This window comes from Labrus mixtus, chromosome 3, assembly GCF_963584025.1.
Source record: "Labrus mixtus chromosome 3, fLabMix1.1, whole genome shotgun sequence".
Taxonomy (NCBI): Eukaryota; Metazoa; Chordata; class Actinopteri; order Labriformes; family Labridae; genus Labrus; species Labrus mixtus.
The window spans coordinates 14,303,385-14,322,264 of record NC_083614.1 but is presented as its reverse complement, the minus strand read 5'-3'; the positions used below and the strand labels follow the sequence as shown (position 1 = coordinate 14,322,264).

Genomic DNA, 18,880 nt, shown 5'->3' with positions numbered 1-18,880 from the left:
TTACTGTGCTGTATGCAAAGTGCACAAAACACTGTAATAAACAAAGGTATTCAGTTACTCTGTTTAAGTCACTGGTATAAAGAATAGGCTTAGTGAAAAGCAGCCTAAAAGATGTAGAAACATTGAGGTTATTGGATATTTTGCTTAAATATCGAAACCATCGCTATTTGGAGAAAGACACTGGATTTAGCTGGGGATGTTTTGTTGGATATTTGGAAAAAAGAAACACATGCAAATTATTCATTAACAAGTAAAACAGTACTCTATAGAGACTGTTTCTATATTTTTTATGATAACAATACCATCCCAGATTTAAAAAAACAAATCTTTATTATATACCTTGAAGAAATAAATGTGTCTAAAGAATTTGCCTTATGTATTCAGGCTGGCTGCACAAAATGTAGTGAGTGAAAGGACAAGTTTCTTCAGCAAAAACTCGACCTCACAAGATAAGTGAGCCTCAGCAAACATGAGTTTTCCCAGTCTCAATAACAAGTCCAGAAAATTCCTGTTTTTCACAGGAGAAAAACATGTTTTACAAGAGGAGACAAAGCAGTCTTGTGTCTGCTCCTGTGTGTGTTTTATATGTGGTTTTTAGACATATGTCTCTGGAGCCATGAAGCGTCCTCCCGACACACAAACATGTGTTCTGTTCGAGAGGAGACACCTGAAGATTGTCTGAGACTCAGGTGTAAAACCTGTTAAACAATACGAGCATTTAGAACCAAATACAGACAAACTATAAGACGAGGGTTTCAGCTGAAGAACATGTCAGCCCCCGTCACCCTACACTCACCCTCACCTCGGACACCTCCACCCTCCTTCCTCCCTGTTTGCAGCCTCATCCAGGCCGCGTCCCTGCCCCAAAAATAATACAATAACAGGATTAATAACAACATGTATCCACCCAGACAGCCAGTGGAGTATTTTAATATTTTCACAAGCCCTCCGGGAGGAAAAGTACAGGGCTCATTGAGCACACATTCTTCTATTTCAAACAGATAGAGCTGTTAAATCTGTAATGATGTGTAAATGTTCAGTCAGGGAGCCCTCGTTCTGCCCAGGTAAACATTGTCTCCTTTTTCAGGATGTCAAAAAAACATTCAAGAAGGGGAAAAATGTCCTCTCATTTCCACCCTGCGCACTAAAACAACTTCTGCTCTTTGCTATAAACAAACAATTTCCAACAGGTAAATACAATCTACATAGTCAGACGGAGAAAGAAACAACATTTGTACGGATTTGGCATCAGGTTATTTGACTAATGATGCAAGCTCAGACTATACGCACACAGTATGCAGCTTTTCAGCATGTTAGTGGTTAGGTCAGTTTAGATTCATATATCAGAGTTGATTAAACACCTTTGAAAACACTAACATCATCATGGTTGATATATTTTATATGTATTATTAGTTATGCTCTCATAGAGCTGTTGTGTGAGTTCATACTCTGTGTGAATGTGTTACATCTATTCTCAGGGACGATGACCTATATTACCATTGACATTGTGTTGATTAATATTACACTGTCTTCTGAATTCCACAGACTTTTCAGCTGAAATGACAATGAACCCATACTATGTGAACCTCATGTGTGATAACTATGTGTTTTTTTATTTATTTACAGATGCTACTCTGACGGTAGCTTCAGCATTTGAGTCTAAGACACATTTCCTCAAGGGGACAATGAAGTGCATTGAATGGCATCATATGGTATGGTGTGATATCTTATCATATCTTATCGATTGTACTTTCCGACTAAATTGTGTATTAGACTCAACTAGTTGTTTTAGAAAGTGTGACTTTGTATTGTTTATGAGAGCCAGAGTTTTGATGTTCCACTTTAATAACATTAGCTGGTTATCATGCCGAGCTAATAATCAGGTTTTTGAATTGTAAATGTGCCAAAATGTTTGTCTTTTTAAGTAAACTAAGGTAACATACTCTGACAGATTCTGAACTCTGTTTGGTATCGTTCCCTAAACATACATTTATTAACAGCATACAGTAGAGATTTTTGGTATTTGCGGAAGAACTCAGAATGTGTATGAGTGAATAATGTATTTTTTCCGACCCCAAAAAGCCGATAAGGCATAAATCTGGCTAGATACTCAGTTTGATTTGATTTCACCTTTAATATTAGTGCACCCCTTTAGTGAAGTGATAGAACAAACAAGTACAAAATAATAAAGGTGTGAGAAAGTGCTTCACAAAAGAAAAAAGTAATTCTTTGTATTTATCTTTGAAAGAATAATTCATATTTAAATGGAGCTTCTGGAGGTTGAAGGGGTCAATTGACAGTGTAGCAGTGTGTGTCTGTACGAGGAACAAACTGGCTGCCATAATGTGTCACTGTCTCGTCTGTTGGCTCTGGCTCTTGTTGACTGGGAGTCTCAAACAGTAAGTTCTCCGGGCACAGCCTCACACACAATCCGCCCATGATACCATGGTTTCTGTGGTGCTGCTGAGGTCAGCAGTTTGCACTCAGGTTTTTCTGGCCGTCTGCGGATCTGTGGAATTTCTCTCCTCCTCGCCATCTCTAGCGGGGGAAGGCAGGGATGCATTGCACATCTTTGCACGCCCTGCAGGCTTAGCACGTCAGCCTGCCCTGAGCAAACAGCATCTGAAGAGGAGGAGGAGGAGGAGGAGGAGGAGGAGGAGGAGGAGGAGGAGGAGGAGGAGGCTGTGCCCTGACCCTCTGTCACACTCAGATTCACGCCAGTGGATCACCTCCACTCTCTCTAACCAAAGAAGGTGAAGGATAGACAGAGAGGCCATGTTTGGGAAATAGGACGAGTAAAATAAGTTTAGACCCAGTGTAGTGTGGATTTAAGAGGTGCATGCATGGAGATTTTCTTTATCCTCGACACTTTTACATTTTACACATCTGACTACCTGGAAAGTCAAATGATCTAATGTACTGTGTTTAAGGTGCTTGTATTTCCATTTTTCGCTTCTTTTTACTCTACTTATACACTTTTCAGGTTAATTCACCTAAAAATATGGGATGGGCTGACCAAATATTCCCTTTTTGAAGGTTCTAACCTCTTAGAGAAAATGTGAAAAAGTTAAATATGTGTAGATGAACTTTGTGTTTTTCTTTTGCAGTCCCTCCATGATTTATCAAGTGACTCTTTGAAGTGAAAATATATACACATTTTGCTTCACATTTACCAGTAAATACAGTAAAACATTCTTATCCTGATTTAATATTTAATGAAATTATAACAATAATATGCAATTCTCAGAAGGCAATAATCAGCAGAACCAGTACTTTGACACATTACACCAGTATACTTCTGTTCTTTTTTTTAAGTCCGACTCTGAATGCAGGATTTTTACTTGTAATCGCATTTTCACATTTCTCCTTTGGTTCCAGCCTGAAATCATCCTCTTTCACTATTTCAGTGTGTTTGAGCACTAAATGCACACTAATGTTAAAGCAGTGCAAACATCATTCTACTCGGAAACTTTTCCCCTGCTCGTCTCCATGACTACAGGACTTCCAAAGTGTATGAAAAACAGATGGAGACGGTCTCATCAACATCAACCCAACAAATCGGTGAAAACTCCCACAGCGTTTAAAAACAAAAGCCTCACTTTGAACAAGGGCAAAAAAACACTCTCTTGCGTTACCATAAGAAGGAGAGGAACAGAAATACACGCAAGCACCCTCAGGTCCCACCTGCCTACATTTTCAGCTCACAAACAGTTTTTTTTTTTTAAATCTTTCATTTTGTAAGGACCATGAATAGGAGAACTGTGGATTCTATGTGCAGCTAATTGCTATGTTTCCACCTACTATCTTGTAAATGACTTAAATTCACAACAAATATATAATATCCTGATTAACTATCGTCAACCTAGGAAGAGATTTTAAGTTCTGTAACAAATCAGAGTCCTTACAGTTAAAAACAGTTTTACCTTCATGCTCTATATTTAACATCACAAGCCCATAAAGCAATGTATTCATGCTGGAAAGCAAAAAGCAAAGCAGAGAAAGAACATAAAGAAAGAATTGTTTATGTTCATTAATGGTTATTAATACTATTTTAAATGCACTAGTCTAAGTGTGTGTACCTCATAAATCTAGTGACAGGATGTAAAAAGAGAGAAACTTTCCCAGACACCTCACATGGGGTTATTAACAGGCAGAGAAATGTTTTCTCAAGCACTCATCCACCGTAACACGACATGACAAACACGCAGACAGGTTAGTGGTATGAGCCTTCTGTCTTCTGCTGTCACTCCCCAGAGACGTTAACGTGCTAAGTGGAATCATTTCAGGTATTTCTCTGAGGTATGCTATTCCAAAATAACATACAAGACCCTCAGCATGTGTTTATAGTAAATAAGCAATTAAATGACTTCATGTTGAGAAATATTTGGGTAAAATTATGACATCAGTTGTGATTGTTTGGAACAAGTAATGTAAGGCACAAGTCGTCAATGGTACCTTTGTGCCCCCCCACCCCCCCAAAAAAAATCCCTTTATTATAAAAAAATGTCAAACAATCAATCATTTCTCTTATATATACAAGATATAACAAAATACTACTTGTTGTGCCAGGGTGAGATGCATAATAATGAGACTCTTACATTAAACTTCTGTAAATTACTGAAAGTATTTATTTACACTTCAGCAGCCCTTTTAAATCCTTCACTTTAATACACATGTTGTCAAATCCTGATGAATTTCAGGGGAGAAAAGCACCACTGTTTCCCCCAAAATTAGCACCAAATCAGTCGTACAGTTTGACTCAATTAATTAATACAGCTTTGCTAACAATAGCTTTCTTTCTTCAGTTTTGTGAGCTATGCTAACATGCTTCCTCAAGCAGTACACTCATGCGCTGCTTTAAAATCCACTGATGATGTACAGCATTTTCTAACAAATAACATAACTTAACATGACAACTATCCAGCCTGACTATAACTACATCATATCAAAATGCATAAATACAAACATTAACTTATATAATGGCAGACATTTGGATGTAAAACAGCTGTATCGCAGAGTAGCAACTGCAGATTCAGACGAACAAAAAGGTATTAAAATAGATTTTTGTTGGAGAGCTTCAGTCAGGTCAGCTTCTGTGGAATAAATGAAAAGAAGACAGTGATGAGCTTTCCTTTAACCTCTTTCTATCAAGACATAGATCACTAGAACATTGACTTACCCAGTTATTCTGCAGTTTCTGGCCTGCACGTAGCTTCCTGTGTACCTGATGTCGCAGCGCACCTCGTTGTTGGAGAAGTCCGACTCCTGGACCAGCTGTGACGGGTTTACTGTAACCTGGAGAAACATCAGAAGCATAAATGTCAATATTTTATTAGATAATGATTGAAAAATATTCTGCCAAGTACTCTGCTGAAGTTTATAATGAGTCTGATTATTTTTCAACTTGTCATGTTCATGAAGCAGTTCTACACCCCCACCTTGAGTATGTAGTTTCCAGGTGGGACATCAGTGATGTCGATCCACTGGCAGTCGATGTTGGCATGATACGTATCATAGCAACCAGGACCGAGCCCCTGACAGAAAAAACACAAACTTAATAACCCTTCTGGAAGCTAATGGAAAGAATTCATCTTCCAAAATTCAATATTACTTCTTTTTTTATTTAAATAAAGAGGTATACAATTAGACGTATGAATATGGACGGAATGATGGAAGAATGGATGAACAAAGGACACAAGAAGATGAACCTGAGTGTGAGCAGTGCAGGCAAAGCGTCTACGTGTTCCCGGGTCGCAAGACGTGTCCTCCAGACAGAAACTGGCCTTGTGTCCCTCAGCGACCTTCTGCTCAGTGGAGATATCCAGCAGGTCGTAGTTACTGAAGGCCTCCATACTGTGGTAATGTCTGGAGACACAAGGACAGACTCTCAATGTGTTGAGGGAATCACCATTTTGAGTTCATATTAACATATAGTGGCTGAAATACAAAAAAGTTATTCACATATAAAGATAATATAATCCATGTGCATCCTTTTGTGTTCCTAGAAAAATCATGCAGTCACTTCCTATCTTAAATATCAACATTCTAAAAGCTGCTGATAAAGCTGTATGAGTCTCAAAATAAGGCTGCTTTAGTGTCTTAAATCACTGGTGGGCGGGTGCAGATTTAATCATGTTAAAACATTACAAGGAAACAGAAAGAAGAACAAGTGTGTAGGGGTTTTCAGATAGGATCTTATCAATGAAAACGATCAAAATGTATGCAATATTTTGTGTGGGTCCTGGTTGGGGGGGAGGGGGGGGGGCTTATTGAGCTTATTGGTTCTTTTTTTGCAAAAGGATTTGGCATCCAGATACTTTGCTCTCAGTATGAGGAAAGACAAGTGTATTTCTTTAACTGCTGAGTGACTGTTAATGAACTGCATTCAAATATAATGCCTCATAACTTCCCTCACATTCACCCATACACACAGCCAGCTGGCCACGAGCAACTCTAGGGTTCAGTTTTATGCATAGCCAAAGCAAACTTTCATATGTTTATAGGGGGAGAGGGCGAACTAATCAAATCTTCAGCTTTGCAATCATGTTTTTAAAGCAACACAAAATATCTAACCGTTGAACATGGCTTTGTGTGATTGATTGTGATTGTATTACTAAAGCTGCAATGTTAATAACAGATGCTGCCTTGTAAGAGCCCGAAATGTAACAATGACCCGAAATGTAATAAAAATAAAGTAGTAAAACCCAAAATGTAACAACTGGTCGATAATAAAACAAGATGCTGAGCCCAAAACGTAATCACTTTTTGCCTAAATATTTTTCTCCAGATACTGTAATAAGGGCTTATTGCTTCAATGTAGAGTGCAGTATCATACACAAATGCCCCCGTCCCTCATATATACATAATCACATTACAATTTTTATGAAAACAGTTGAAAGAATTATTTTTATGTCTGCATAATTGACCTCTTGATGTCTTGTGTGTTATCTTCACTCGTTCTTCACTTTTAGAGAACAGAAGACTACAAATAACTTGGGCAACATCAAACATACATAAATACCATAGACTGTATATAGATGTATAAACTAAAGGTCCAAAGTGTTAGAACAGTCCCATTCTTCCAGTGTTATTCAAATTGAAGCAGTTCAAGTCCAGGGAATATATATATATATATATATATATGTATATATATATATATATATATATATATGTATACGGACGGAGGCATTTGTGTATGATACTACACTCTACATTGAAGCAATAGGCCCTTTAATCCATAAATTATTGACTCACTCTATGATTTAACAAAATTATTACACAATTAGGGGAAAAATATTTAGGCAAAAAGTTATCACATTTTGGGCTCAGCATCTTGTTACATTATCGACCAGTTATTACATTTAGGGTTTTATTACTTTTGCAATAACATTTAGGGTCGTTGTTACATTCCGGGCCCTTATATGCCTCATCATTGTAATATACAGTGTTGTGTATAAATGCTTGATTTGTTTGCAGTCTTTATTACAACGCGACTGCTAATGTTCACACGTTGTGCTTTTGTCAACACCTTTGCAAAAAACATGTTAGTGTGTAGATCAGTATAAGTATCTTAATTTATCATAATTTGGCAATACTTCTTATGATAAACTTACATAATTTCAGAAGTACGATTAAGTGGATCTGGGAGATAAACAAAAACAGACCTCTGTAGATTATTGTGCATTGACTGGCTGATCTGGTCCTGAATAAAAGCACTGAACTCACTGGTGACAGCTGTGCCATTCCCACTCATGTCTGGGCTTCATTGGGAGGAAGTCTGCTGTTCCCTGGTTCTTGACTCGCTGCGGGAAGCGTAGCAGGACTCTGTAGTCCAGGTCCCTCACACTCGGATGATACGCAGACCTGACAGAAAAAGGGAAACGGGAAGGGAATGAGCCAAGTTAACCTCGAGTATCTTTACTAAACCACTGAGTGCACCGCTGGAGATGACTTGTATAACCTTTTTGTTTGTGGTATCTTTCCATCACATTATCCTCCACACACACTTCACTGCACACTGAACTCCATCTCTTCCTCCCTGAGCGGTTTACATAATGTTGATTTACTACGTACACAAGTCTAGAAGGTGGTTTTTGGTCTTGCTTCAGAACGTCACCTCAGGAATCCTCTCCTTTCATTTCAGAGCTTCTTTTACTTGGCAGAGTTGCTGCTCAGATCAGAGGAGAGAATCTCGGGAGGTTGCCAGATCTGTGTCAAGCCCCTTTGTCACTCAGATATACAGCTTCCAAATGGGACTGAGACCAACACACATCCTAATGTGGCAACCTCAAAGGTTTCCTAAATGATACCTTCTCTACTTCTTTGATATGTAAACTCAATTGATTTTTGTGTCTAATGACATTTATAAACTAGATTGTTAGCATTTGACTTAATATTTGACATCGTCAGTAAATATCAGAGTTCATTCAACAGTCTTGACTTGATAGACTGTATATGGTTTGATGTTAAATAAATAAGCTCACCTGGACAGACATTTCTCCTCAGCAGCACATCGGAGTGCGTACATCTGCACTCTCTGGATGTACGAGGCAGCCTGGATGTAGTAAGGGTCAGGAACCAAGTCTGGGAGACCTGTAGAGAATGAATCCACAACTTCAAGTTAGCGGAAATGCATACAAGGGTTTACCAGAAATTCAGGGGTGTTGTTGACATTACACTATAGGAGCGGGCAGTTAACAAGTAGGAGCTTCATCTGTTTCAGTGTCTGTAGAAAAAATATATGAAAGCTTTTTACTTGTTTTTTTTCTCAGAGGCATTTGGAGAAGACACATTGTGTATTAACGATGGGCCATCATTTTGTTTTTATGTGAGCATGCATACAAACATCATCAGAAAAGTGTGTTTCTCATCTGTATCTATTAAAGTATAGAACATTATCTACGTCTGAATAGATAAGATAGAATTTAAAATATTTAGTTAATAAAAGACTGCAGGGTTACTGATGAATATGGGGGAATCATGTGTAAGAAGTTCTTCTAATAATACTCCTGATACTTGAGTTCATTTGAAATCATACATTTTTAGCTGTATTCATTTTGAATACATTTGTACATTTACTCAAAGGTGTAAGTGATAAATACATTAACACTTCATCCAGCCAATGCATTGCATTCACACTATTAAGCTAGATAAACCAGAGGCACTCTAGAAACATTATCTCGATGGGAGAATTGACTAGCCTACTTAAATTTGAAATGCATTAAGGAAGCATTTTGTATGCTCCAAAGGGATTTCACAAATAATGAGCTGCATTTAGAGCTTGGTATGACTAAAGGGTGTTACTAATATCTTGGGTTTTACACTGAGACTCTGTTAGAAATATTGCTTTTCATGTCGTTATTTTAACTCCTGTGTTCTTCTTACCATTGTGGAAGAACCTGGTGCCGTAGCCGGCTGCAGGTGGAGGGCGCACAGTGATCCTGTTTCTGCGGTCTGCTGGGTAAACGTCATAGAAAACCGAGTTCCTGTGATGAATGCTGTGCGGGTCTCGTGGGTCACTCGTTTCAGTCCGTGCTGTATCCGTTCTTGCAGGAGGAAAGTGTACTTCTACGGCGTTACTGGAGAGCGCTGTGGGGGAAACATTTGTCTCCGGTGGTATTCTGGTCAATGACTGCGCTCTTTGCACACTGTGAGCGACACCTAAGTTAGTTCCACTATCCTCAGCCATATCGACCCATCCAGCTGTGCCAGGTGCCCGAGCAGTAGAATCCGAGCTCTCGGATCTTAGCCTACCTACCCGGCTGCGCGTAAACTCCGGTGATCTTACCGCCGACACGGTGGCCGGTTGTGAGCTAGCGTCATCTCCAGGTGTGATTCTGCCTCCTCGTGGGATTCCACTGCCGGAGAACTCCTGGATGGAGGTGAAAGAGGCAGCGCTGTTGTTAGACGCCTGGTGTGAATGGTGTCCCACAGACGCAGCACCTGTGGTCGAGACGCGCAGCGGGGACTGAGCGTGTGTCCCCTGCCGTCCCGAGGCGAGCAAATACTGACCCGCATCAGCACCAAGAACAGACGCGTCCATTTGAATGATGTCGTTTCGTTGAGACTGACCTCCTGTTGCGTCTCCAGATCTGGTCCTGCTGGATCTGCCAATCGCAACAGGAGGGTGAAGTCGGTTCAAGTTGTTTTTAGTCGTCAGTAAGAGCTGAGTGCGTCTCCTGGTCTGTGAAGGCAAACGATACTGAGTCCCAGTGCTAAGTAAACTGTACACCTGCCCGTTATTCTCCCACTGGAACCGCTGACTCCACGGTCCAACACGTGCGCGTAAATGGTGCTGACCGGTACCCAAACATATCAGAACATATAAGAGGAAAGTCAGCAGTAAAAACTTCTCCATGGCTGAAAGTGATGGTTGCTCTATCGGATGAACTTTAACACTAACTCATTAAAGACGAACATTTGAGTTTGACATGGTGATGGGGCGTTTTGGATGACTCTGACGTTACGGTTACGTACAACATCACCGTAAAGAAAAAGTGTGTGTGTGTGTGTGTGTGTGTGTGTGTGTGTGTGTGTGTGTGTGTGTGTGTGTGTGTGTAAGCGAGAGAGAGAGAGAGAGAGAGAGAGAGAGAGCGAGAGGAAGAGAGAGGGAGGGGGTTAGTCGTTAACTGTGCTCTGAACAATTTCAGAAACATCAAAAACAGTCTGAATTTGCTTAGATCCATTTAATTTACATTTCGACATAAAGATCAGGTTGCCAGTTGTTATGCATTTAAAGACCATTATTGACTTGCAAAGCTTCACTGGCCACTGTAAGGGGGTGTGATAAATCTATTGAATCCCCACACTGAGGCACAGTCGACCTCTCCACCACATGGTGGCAGTGGTGACCCATCACTAACTCAGCACTCTTGTGATGCGCGCCAATCGGAACAATTTTAACTCGTGACTGATGCGCGAGACAGCACGTCACTGGCCGTCACGTTCAGCTTTGAACACAGATGAAACAAATACGAAGATAAGGAAATTCAGAGATAAGATAACCTGCTGCTGTTTCACAGGAGGGTGTGTTCACGGATCCAATAACTTTGAAGTCACTTTACCTTCAAAGACTTTATGAATATAAAACCCATGCAAGTCTTTCATGATAAGAATATTTACTCAAATAAAAGCCCATATAATTTCCCCAACGATGCCAACACTTAATATCACAAGCTTTGCTGTGTGAAACCCAACAAAGTCCCGTTATTTAAAAACTCATACGACTAAATCCCTTCAAATCTATGTGTGACACGAGTGAGAAGACGTATTTAAATTAGACAGTCTATATAATTAAATCCAGTAAGCTTCGTTGGCATTGCATGTGACAATATCGCCAAAGCAAATGATAGCCTATGATTGTTAAAAAAATAAAGGCCAAACAATTGTTTTGGAGAGAGACATTAAAATAATTTATGATCAAAACCTGTTTTAAAAATCTCAAATAAGATTTTCAATTCCCCCTTTTGGTATCCAGCAACAACTACACAATAAAACAAAAGCAAGAACACTACACTCAGAGGTCGCAAAAGTAGCCCAGGACACATCATCATGATGACTTATTTTGTTCCATTTATACTCTGTCACAGTTACTGGATGTGCAGGCAGACTGGAAGGTAATCAAGGGATTAAAAGTGTCTAAAAACTTCCTGTCTCTGCTCATGTACCAACACCACACCAACTGCCCTTAAATACACCCACAGACACCTGCAGTCAATGGGCAATTTGTGGTGAAATAAAACCAGGAGTGAGTCTGAGAGACAGGTCTAGGATTTGTGTAAGTGTTGGGACTTATTACATGGTTCAGGTCTAGTTTGCACAGGCAGGCTGCTGGATGTCATGGTGTCATTTCTCCAGCAAGTTGGGTTTCCCCTGTAGTGTGAACATTTGAGATCACTGAGACAGTGACACTTCCGTAACTTGTTGACACATGATTTAAACCAGCAGGACTCTCTTCCAACATGTGGGATTTGTCACTATGAATGAGCACTGGCTTTTTTTTTTCACTCTAAATTGTTTGGGAGGTTAAAGAGGCAGACCCAAAGGGGTCACAGCGAGACTTTCTTTATTGTGTTAAATCACAACACTTTGGCATTCCCTTGCAATAGTTTTGAGTTTCCCTGAAAATTCGTAATTTATTTGAGTGTTTTTGAGAGTTAATTGTTAAATGGTTTTTTTTCCACTGAAAGTTAATACAGTAAATGCATGTTTCATTTTTGAAATGCTTGTTTTCAGTTTTTTAACTGTTTACATTTAGCTGATCTGAAGGTATCTGAGGTCTCCACAGAAAACAGTCAGAAATTAAGTTTAGAAAATGTGACAAAGCTAAGGACACACAACATATGACTCGGAACACCATTTATTATTGTTGATGGTTATTGATAATTAACGAACCATCAAATGGTGGTCATGCCTAGAATTTCTTTAGGGCCACGTTTGTGTTCCTAAGCAATGCTTTTGCAACTCCTAATATTTAACATTCCCTCAGAATACCTTTGCATTACATTGCAATATTTTATCATTCCTCAAAAAGACTTCAGTATCCTGTGACAGGAATCCAAGACATTTGTGAATCCAAATAAAGGTCATATTACTTTCCTCTGATTTTCTCCGAATACTGTAGGCCTATGTATAATTTTCAATGTTCTCTTGTTTTAACCCAATTTCACATTGTCTCCTTTCTTTCAGTCTTGCAAGTGAATCCCTCATGAGGTGAAAGTCAGCTGGTCCTCTGTTCACAAAAAGTATTTAAGAGATATAAAATCTAGAATGTTCCTGCAGAGTTACATTGAAATGTTCTGCATGCGCGTACATATGCAAACACTCACATCATAAAAACAGAAAATAGTCTACGTCCTCACTGGAACAATGTTACTGTGACGTATGTAAGTGACTTCAAACAGAGCCACACTGCTGACGGACGTGTTGCAGTCACACAGTCGCGTGCTGTGAGTAATGAGGTCAGGTTTGAGGAGGAAAATGTCTAGACTGGATTTGTTTTTCCTGTGAAGCAGTTTAATGCAGCCTCTGTTTCACACAGTTCAAAAGTGCAGCATTTGATGTATGCAAACCATGCACACAAACACATAATGTTTTTTTCTTTTACATAATGAAATGATGACCTAAAACACAGAAATCTTTTCTCTGGAGTCTTTCTTTTGTTTCTTTATGTTCGTCCTCTATGGACAGATCCAAATGTACGTGCTTTCACAGCCACCACACATGCTGCGGTCACTTATGCACCGGGAGTCCAGGCTAGTGTCATTCACAATGCACGTCCACCTGTTAGAGCGTCACAACAGTCACCTTGTCGCTCCATTCACACAGTACACACACGACAGTTGATGCCGGAAGGAACTCAGGGAATTGTTGCAACTGTTCCCTGAAGTCCTGCTGTAGTCCTGCTGGGACTCAAAAATATCCCTAACCATACATACTTTGGGCGAGCAGGTAAAGTCTGGGCTGATTTAGTTCTTGCTCATCTAATATAAGAGCTTTTGTTTGCCGTCAGTGGAAATAAGGAGCCCCTATGACTTCTCCTTTATTTAGAAAACTACTGTTCACAAGACACAAGGTGTTCCCCAGGAGGAAATTAGAAATGAACCTGTAAGGTGATATCAGCAGGTGCTGTAACCTTTAAATCAAGTGCTAATAACCTAAATCATGTGGTTAGGCTTTGACCTACTCATGCTTGTACTCGAGGCAAGTGAGGGAAACTATTTTAGAGCTACATAGTTTAAAAAAGAAATCTCTCCAGGGAATTAACTGGGTAGGCCTCTCCTGGTTCTAAAATAGATGTGAGAAAGTGGTTCATATGGATTGTTTATCTGCTTTGTTTCTAGTATTTTAATAATGATGTTCAAACTGTTAAATGTCAAGTTAGATTCGTTAGACATCTAATCCACTTAGGCTCAGTCTTTTTCCAACTGTAGTATTTACAAAACCGGCTCTGATTACTATCTTCCTTATTTGTCTTTTGCATTTTTGTCTGGTTCTCATTAAAATAATCAACAATGTTTACTCATGATCCCACTAAGACATTAAGCTTGCCTCAGATGAAAGTAGTTCAGCCTAAAGGAACAATCCTTTAAAGATTGTTTTAAAGTATTTAGAGAAAAGGATTGAACAGGTTGTGGATTAAACTAGTTTCTGCCATGAGTTAGAGTGTCTAAGTGCAATAACAGCAGCCTTTTCTGAAAGTTATCTTAAGAAAGGTCTGAGTGCTTCATCTTTTAAAGACAATAAGATTTGTATGTTAGGAATTCTAATATAGTTTGAGTGTCGTAAAAATCCCAACCAGGAAACAAAAGGCCGTTTCAAACAGCAAGAAACAAGAAAGAATGTTAGATGAGCCAAGAAAAATCAGAGCCTGCATAAATGTCCTGAGTCCATGAACACCAACCAGTCACTTCAACTCTAAACACACAACACCTTTTGTTTTGATATAATGCATAAAATGATTCTGAATCATAAAACATTGAAGGTACAGTGGAAGTCCCATAAAATGTTCCTAATGTCATAGGAGAAAGTTCAATTTCCTCATGTTGTGTTAGCTAACATTAAAGCCTGATGGTTGTCAGAACATACATATATATATATATATAGAGAGAGAGAGAGTTAGTTAACTATTTCTAGAACCTGACCAGGAAATTGTCCAGCTGATATTGGCCAGTATTAGCATATCCAGTGACTATCGGTGTCGGCTAATTTGATCACAGATATCACAGTAATAAATGTGTATATCTTTCTGTCTGGACAGATAGGACATAGATCTAAGAAAGATATCGGCATCTGATTTTTCCCCTCCCCCCCATCAGTATCAGCCCCAAAAACCTCATATCAGTCCCTAACTATTTACCCTCAAAATATGTCAATTTCTCAGCACGAGAGAAAGATTAGTTCAAGTTTAGGAGAAGGACACAACAGGAACATGTCGGTTGGTTTATAGGCATTAAAGTGTATTTTGGGGTTCAACAAAATGTACGTTTTTCAAAATTGAAAACACAAAACTGAGATTTTTGATTTACTGTTGATCAACAGTAACTAATGAATTTATTCTTAAGAAAATGCAACAAGTGGTCCAGTATAAGGCAGCAGTTTTATATAACAGTAACATACTAGTCATTGTTTCAACAACCACTTTTTAAAACAGTAAAAACAAAAATATTGATCATCTGAAGATGATAAAAAAAAAATTAAAAAAAAGAGACAATTATAAATTAAAGTTGAGTTGCTCCATTTACAAACAGAATAAAATGTTTAAAAAAAGGAAACATCGTAAAAAAGAATCCTTGGGACTATTTACAAAATCTGTACAAGGATGAGAGGAGTCCTCCTGCTGCAAGAAAAACAGAAAAGAAAAACACTTCAGATATGTTTTTGTACTTTATAATATTGAAAAAAAAAAAAAACGTTTTTAATATCGGTAAAATTAGAGCATTTACAAACGTAATTGGTCGTCTTACCTATAAACGATTGAGTAGGTTGTTCTGAATGTCCTCATACACTTGGTTGTAGATCTCCTCTTTGTGCTTTAAACCATCCAGGCACTCTGCAACAGACGACATAAAATTATAAAGATGACCAAAAGAAGAAGACACTGCTGTCAACTGAACAGTGATGTGACATGTATGCATTGACATTAACGAGAAATAGGCTCTAAGATGTAACATACCAATACTTAAACCACATTCCTCCATTGCTCTCCTGTGCTTCAGGTACATTGGCCATACATGGCCATCGAACAGGCCGGGGGGGTCAGGCACAGTGTACTGTCTTGTACTGAAAAATAATAACACACTCTTTGAAATGAGTCATGCCGACAAAGAAATGATTAGAATATAAAAAGCTAAAAACTTTATATAAACACTTGTATTCACGTCAGCCTTACCTTCTCCTTCTCTTGCACTCTTCATAGGGAATCGTGATGTAGTAGCTCTTGTTGAACACATCCAGGAGAGGCCTAAAGGTGATGAACAAGGTCACATGTTACAAGAGTAACGGAGCCAAGTCATGCAACTATGGATTATCTGTTTCTCTGCAGTGTACTTGGCATTCATTCCTATCACCTCGCATCTAGCTTTAAGGACAACTCAGAGAGCCTCTTTCTGCTGAAACTCTTATCTCTATCTGCAGGACCCGCTCTGCCAGTGGTAAGCATGCAGCGTCATCACGTGACAGTACAGAAATAACAACACCCAGCCAAAGTTTGTTATTATGAATTTCCTAGAATTAGCTGGACTCACGAGACCATGACTGACAATTCTAGACCAACATGTGCTTACAGTGCGGGTTTGCAACAACTAATCACCTATCTTAATTAACACGTTTTATATCCAGACGTACAGTGTAGGGTGAGACAGAAACTGAAAGTCAAACAAAGTTAATGATTAAAAACCCACGGGTAGTTGTAGAGCAGGAAGCCCTCCACAATGAGAATGTGGGTCTGTTCTTCAGGGTTAGACCTGTCAGAAGGAGAAGACAGAGTGACGCCATGGGAGCGGGCAAACTTCACTGGGTTTTCAATCCAGCCTTTCACGGTGTTGGTCATGGCCTCCATATCCAAGGCTGTGATCACTGCAGGGCGAGATTAATAGAAAGGCACATGATAGAAAAGAAACAGGGAATTAGAATGGATACACATAGAGAACATGAAAAAAATGCAAATGTGTTTTGTATTTTTCTCCCAGTTACGGGAGGTTTTAGTGTGATTTTTTTTGTTCTTGAATGGTGTGCTTGTTAAATGTATGTAATGCATCTAATGTTTGAGGGTGTTGGTTTATGACAATAAAACAATGAGTCATTGGCAGTCTTCAGTGAAGTCTTACCATCCCATTGTTTAAAGCCGTCCTCCCCGACTTCTATCTGATCAGGTTTCTGAAATAACAGTCACCAATAAAATATTGCTGCAACCTCACAGCTCTGAACACTTGCAGTTCCCACTCACATGCCAGAGTAACACAGCCAAAAGAGTACACACAGTAGACAAAGGAGAACACAAATAGCAAAGGGCATGCACATAGAGGGCAAACAATTTCGAAAGGTACACAGGTTTAATAAAAGTGGGGGGAAAAGGATAATTCTAACACTTGAGTTGTAGAAGAGTTTGTTTCAGAATGTGTTAAAAAAGCTATCGCAGTACATAGAGACTATCAATATAAAAGAAATAAGAAGGATACAAGAGAGGAAATGGACTTACGCAATTAAGTAACAAACTATTCTACATAGACATTAAGGCAGTTCATACAGTGTGATGAACACAGCATGTGTGAAGGGAGCTTACTTTGCTTACATGCAGTGCTCATTACAGGAGGAGGTAACAATATCACAAATAAACAGATTCTCCACTACAGCTAAAACTCACCTTGAAAAAGTCATCTTGATGAATAACACAACAGTTGGGCAAAGTCTTGATCAACTTATTTGTCAGGGTGGTTTTGCCACCATTGGTGACTCTGTCAACAAAAAGGCAAAAGTGTCAAAATAAAGATTGTTTATATATATATATTTTTTTTTTTACAGTTGAAAACTAAATGTTTTTGATGAGATAAATGTCACTCCTACAAGTTGTTCTCAAGAGGAAAAGTGGCGCCCTTTGTTTACATTCAATAGATTTTAGATTTTATCTGGTGAAAATAGTCAGATAGATTTGCTTTAACAAAGTAAAATGTTGAATGAAATAGTTTGTAGTGTGAGATTTCAAGTTGCACCTCTATAATTAAGAAAATGTCCTGAATACAAGGCGCTTGGCTCTGATTTAAAACAAAAATAATTTAATTTAATTGTGTCATCTCCCAATATGAATGACAATAGAAACAATATGGTTTAAACAGTCAGCTTTATTTAGTTTCTTATTGAACTTAAGTTGAATTTCCCTCCACTTTTGAATTCAGTCTGGCGGTGAATTTCAAATGTCCCGCCTGATTTATGGCAACAAACCCGCAACAAACTTGCCAAACCGGATGTGACTTTAAACCGGGTTAACAGTCCAGTGTTGATGATTTCTGGCGGGCTTCTAATAAAACGTGACTAACAACCAGGCAGAGACCATTACATGTAAATATCGTATTTACCCATATCCTCTAGTATGTCCCATGATCACAGGAACATAACACTACACAGGATCACAGCTTTATTATAACAACATGCATCTCCTCAACTATCAGCTCCTTCATCCTAAATGACAAACTTACACTTAAGATGGACAGTGACTGTGTAAGCAAAGTTTTCGCAAAAACGATGATGATTGATGAAAATAAAATAAACTTACCCGCCAATTCCTATAATGTACTTCATCTTTTTGTTGCTTTGTTGCGAGTCCTGCTCAACTTCAGCCGAAGAAACTGTCAAGAGTGTTTTTACCCAAAGCCGAGGACACAAGTGTGAAAGATACAAACGTTTCAGAAAGTCGAAAAGAGGAGATGTAAGTGGCTCACGTTTCTCTCTCCTGTTTCATTCACTCTGAGCCAGAGGGTCTGCAATTTATATCCAACATACGTCATGTGACGTCATCTCTCACGCATCACAACTAAAGGGCGTACTCGTGGTGGGTCGGACGTGCCATTGGGACGTATTCGTGATCTTTACAACTCAAGCTACGGACCTCCTTCCAGCAGCCGATCAGTGCCGGCAGAGCACCTGACACCAGCCAATCACAGCCCGCGAACTTTCACACATTTACATATTTCACAGCAGCTGCTCTTGTCAATCACAGCGACGCATACTTTTCCATTAAGCAGTTAATCCACCTGATGACCATCTAACTGTGGAAAACGACCTCTGATGGTCTCCTATTGATACATTAGATTACAGTTCTGTTCTGTTCTGTACTGATGTCTACCAGTAAACCAACTTACTTATTGCAACAGGGCTTAACATGGAG

General features: G+C 39.1%; 2 protein-coding genes across 3 annotated transcripts; both read right to left on the bottom strand.

The window, feature by feature from the left end:
• Positions 1–4,492: 4,492 nt before the first annotated feature.
• On the bottom strand, positions 4,493–10,451 carry loxl5a (lysyl oxidase-like 5a). The gene is made up of 7 exons (XM_061034995.1): positions 9,385–10,451; positions 8,484–8,592; positions 7,726–7,863; positions 5,709–5,865; positions 5,439–5,534; positions 5,180–5,295; positions 4,493–5,093 (listed from the first exon to the last, which is right to left on the bottom strand). Exons 1-7 carry the CDS (start codon positions 10,355–10,357, stop codon positions 5,087–5,089), a joined length of 1,596 nt encoding a protein of 531 aa, XP_060890978.1. The 5' UTR covers positions 10,358–10,451; the 3' UTR covers positions 4,493–5,086.
• Positions 10,452–15,009: 4,558 nt separating this feature from the next.
• mibp (muscle-specific beta 1 integrin binding protein) lies at positions 15,010–18,469 on the bottom strand. 2 transcript variants are annotated; one of them, XM_061032862.1, is made up of 8 exons: positions 18,269–18,469; positions 17,363–17,453; positions 16,827–16,875; positions 16,401–16,575; positions 15,890–15,961; positions 15,674–15,780; positions 15,465–15,550; positions 15,010–15,337 (listed from the first exon to the last, which is right to left on the bottom strand). In XM_061032862.1, exons 1-7 carry the CDS (start codon positions 18,292–18,294, stop codon positions 15,465–15,467), a joined length of 606 nt encoding a protein of 201 aa, XP_060888845.1. In that variant the 5' UTR covers positions 18,295–18,469; the 3' UTR covers positions 15,010–15,337. The 2 variants fall into 2 exon arrangements, with proteins under 2 accessions (XP_060888845.1, XP_060888851.1); XM_061032868.1 differs by lacking the exon at positions 16,827–16,875 and having other exon boundaries at positions 18,269–18,316.
• Positions 18,470–18,880: the final 411 nt, after the last annotated feature.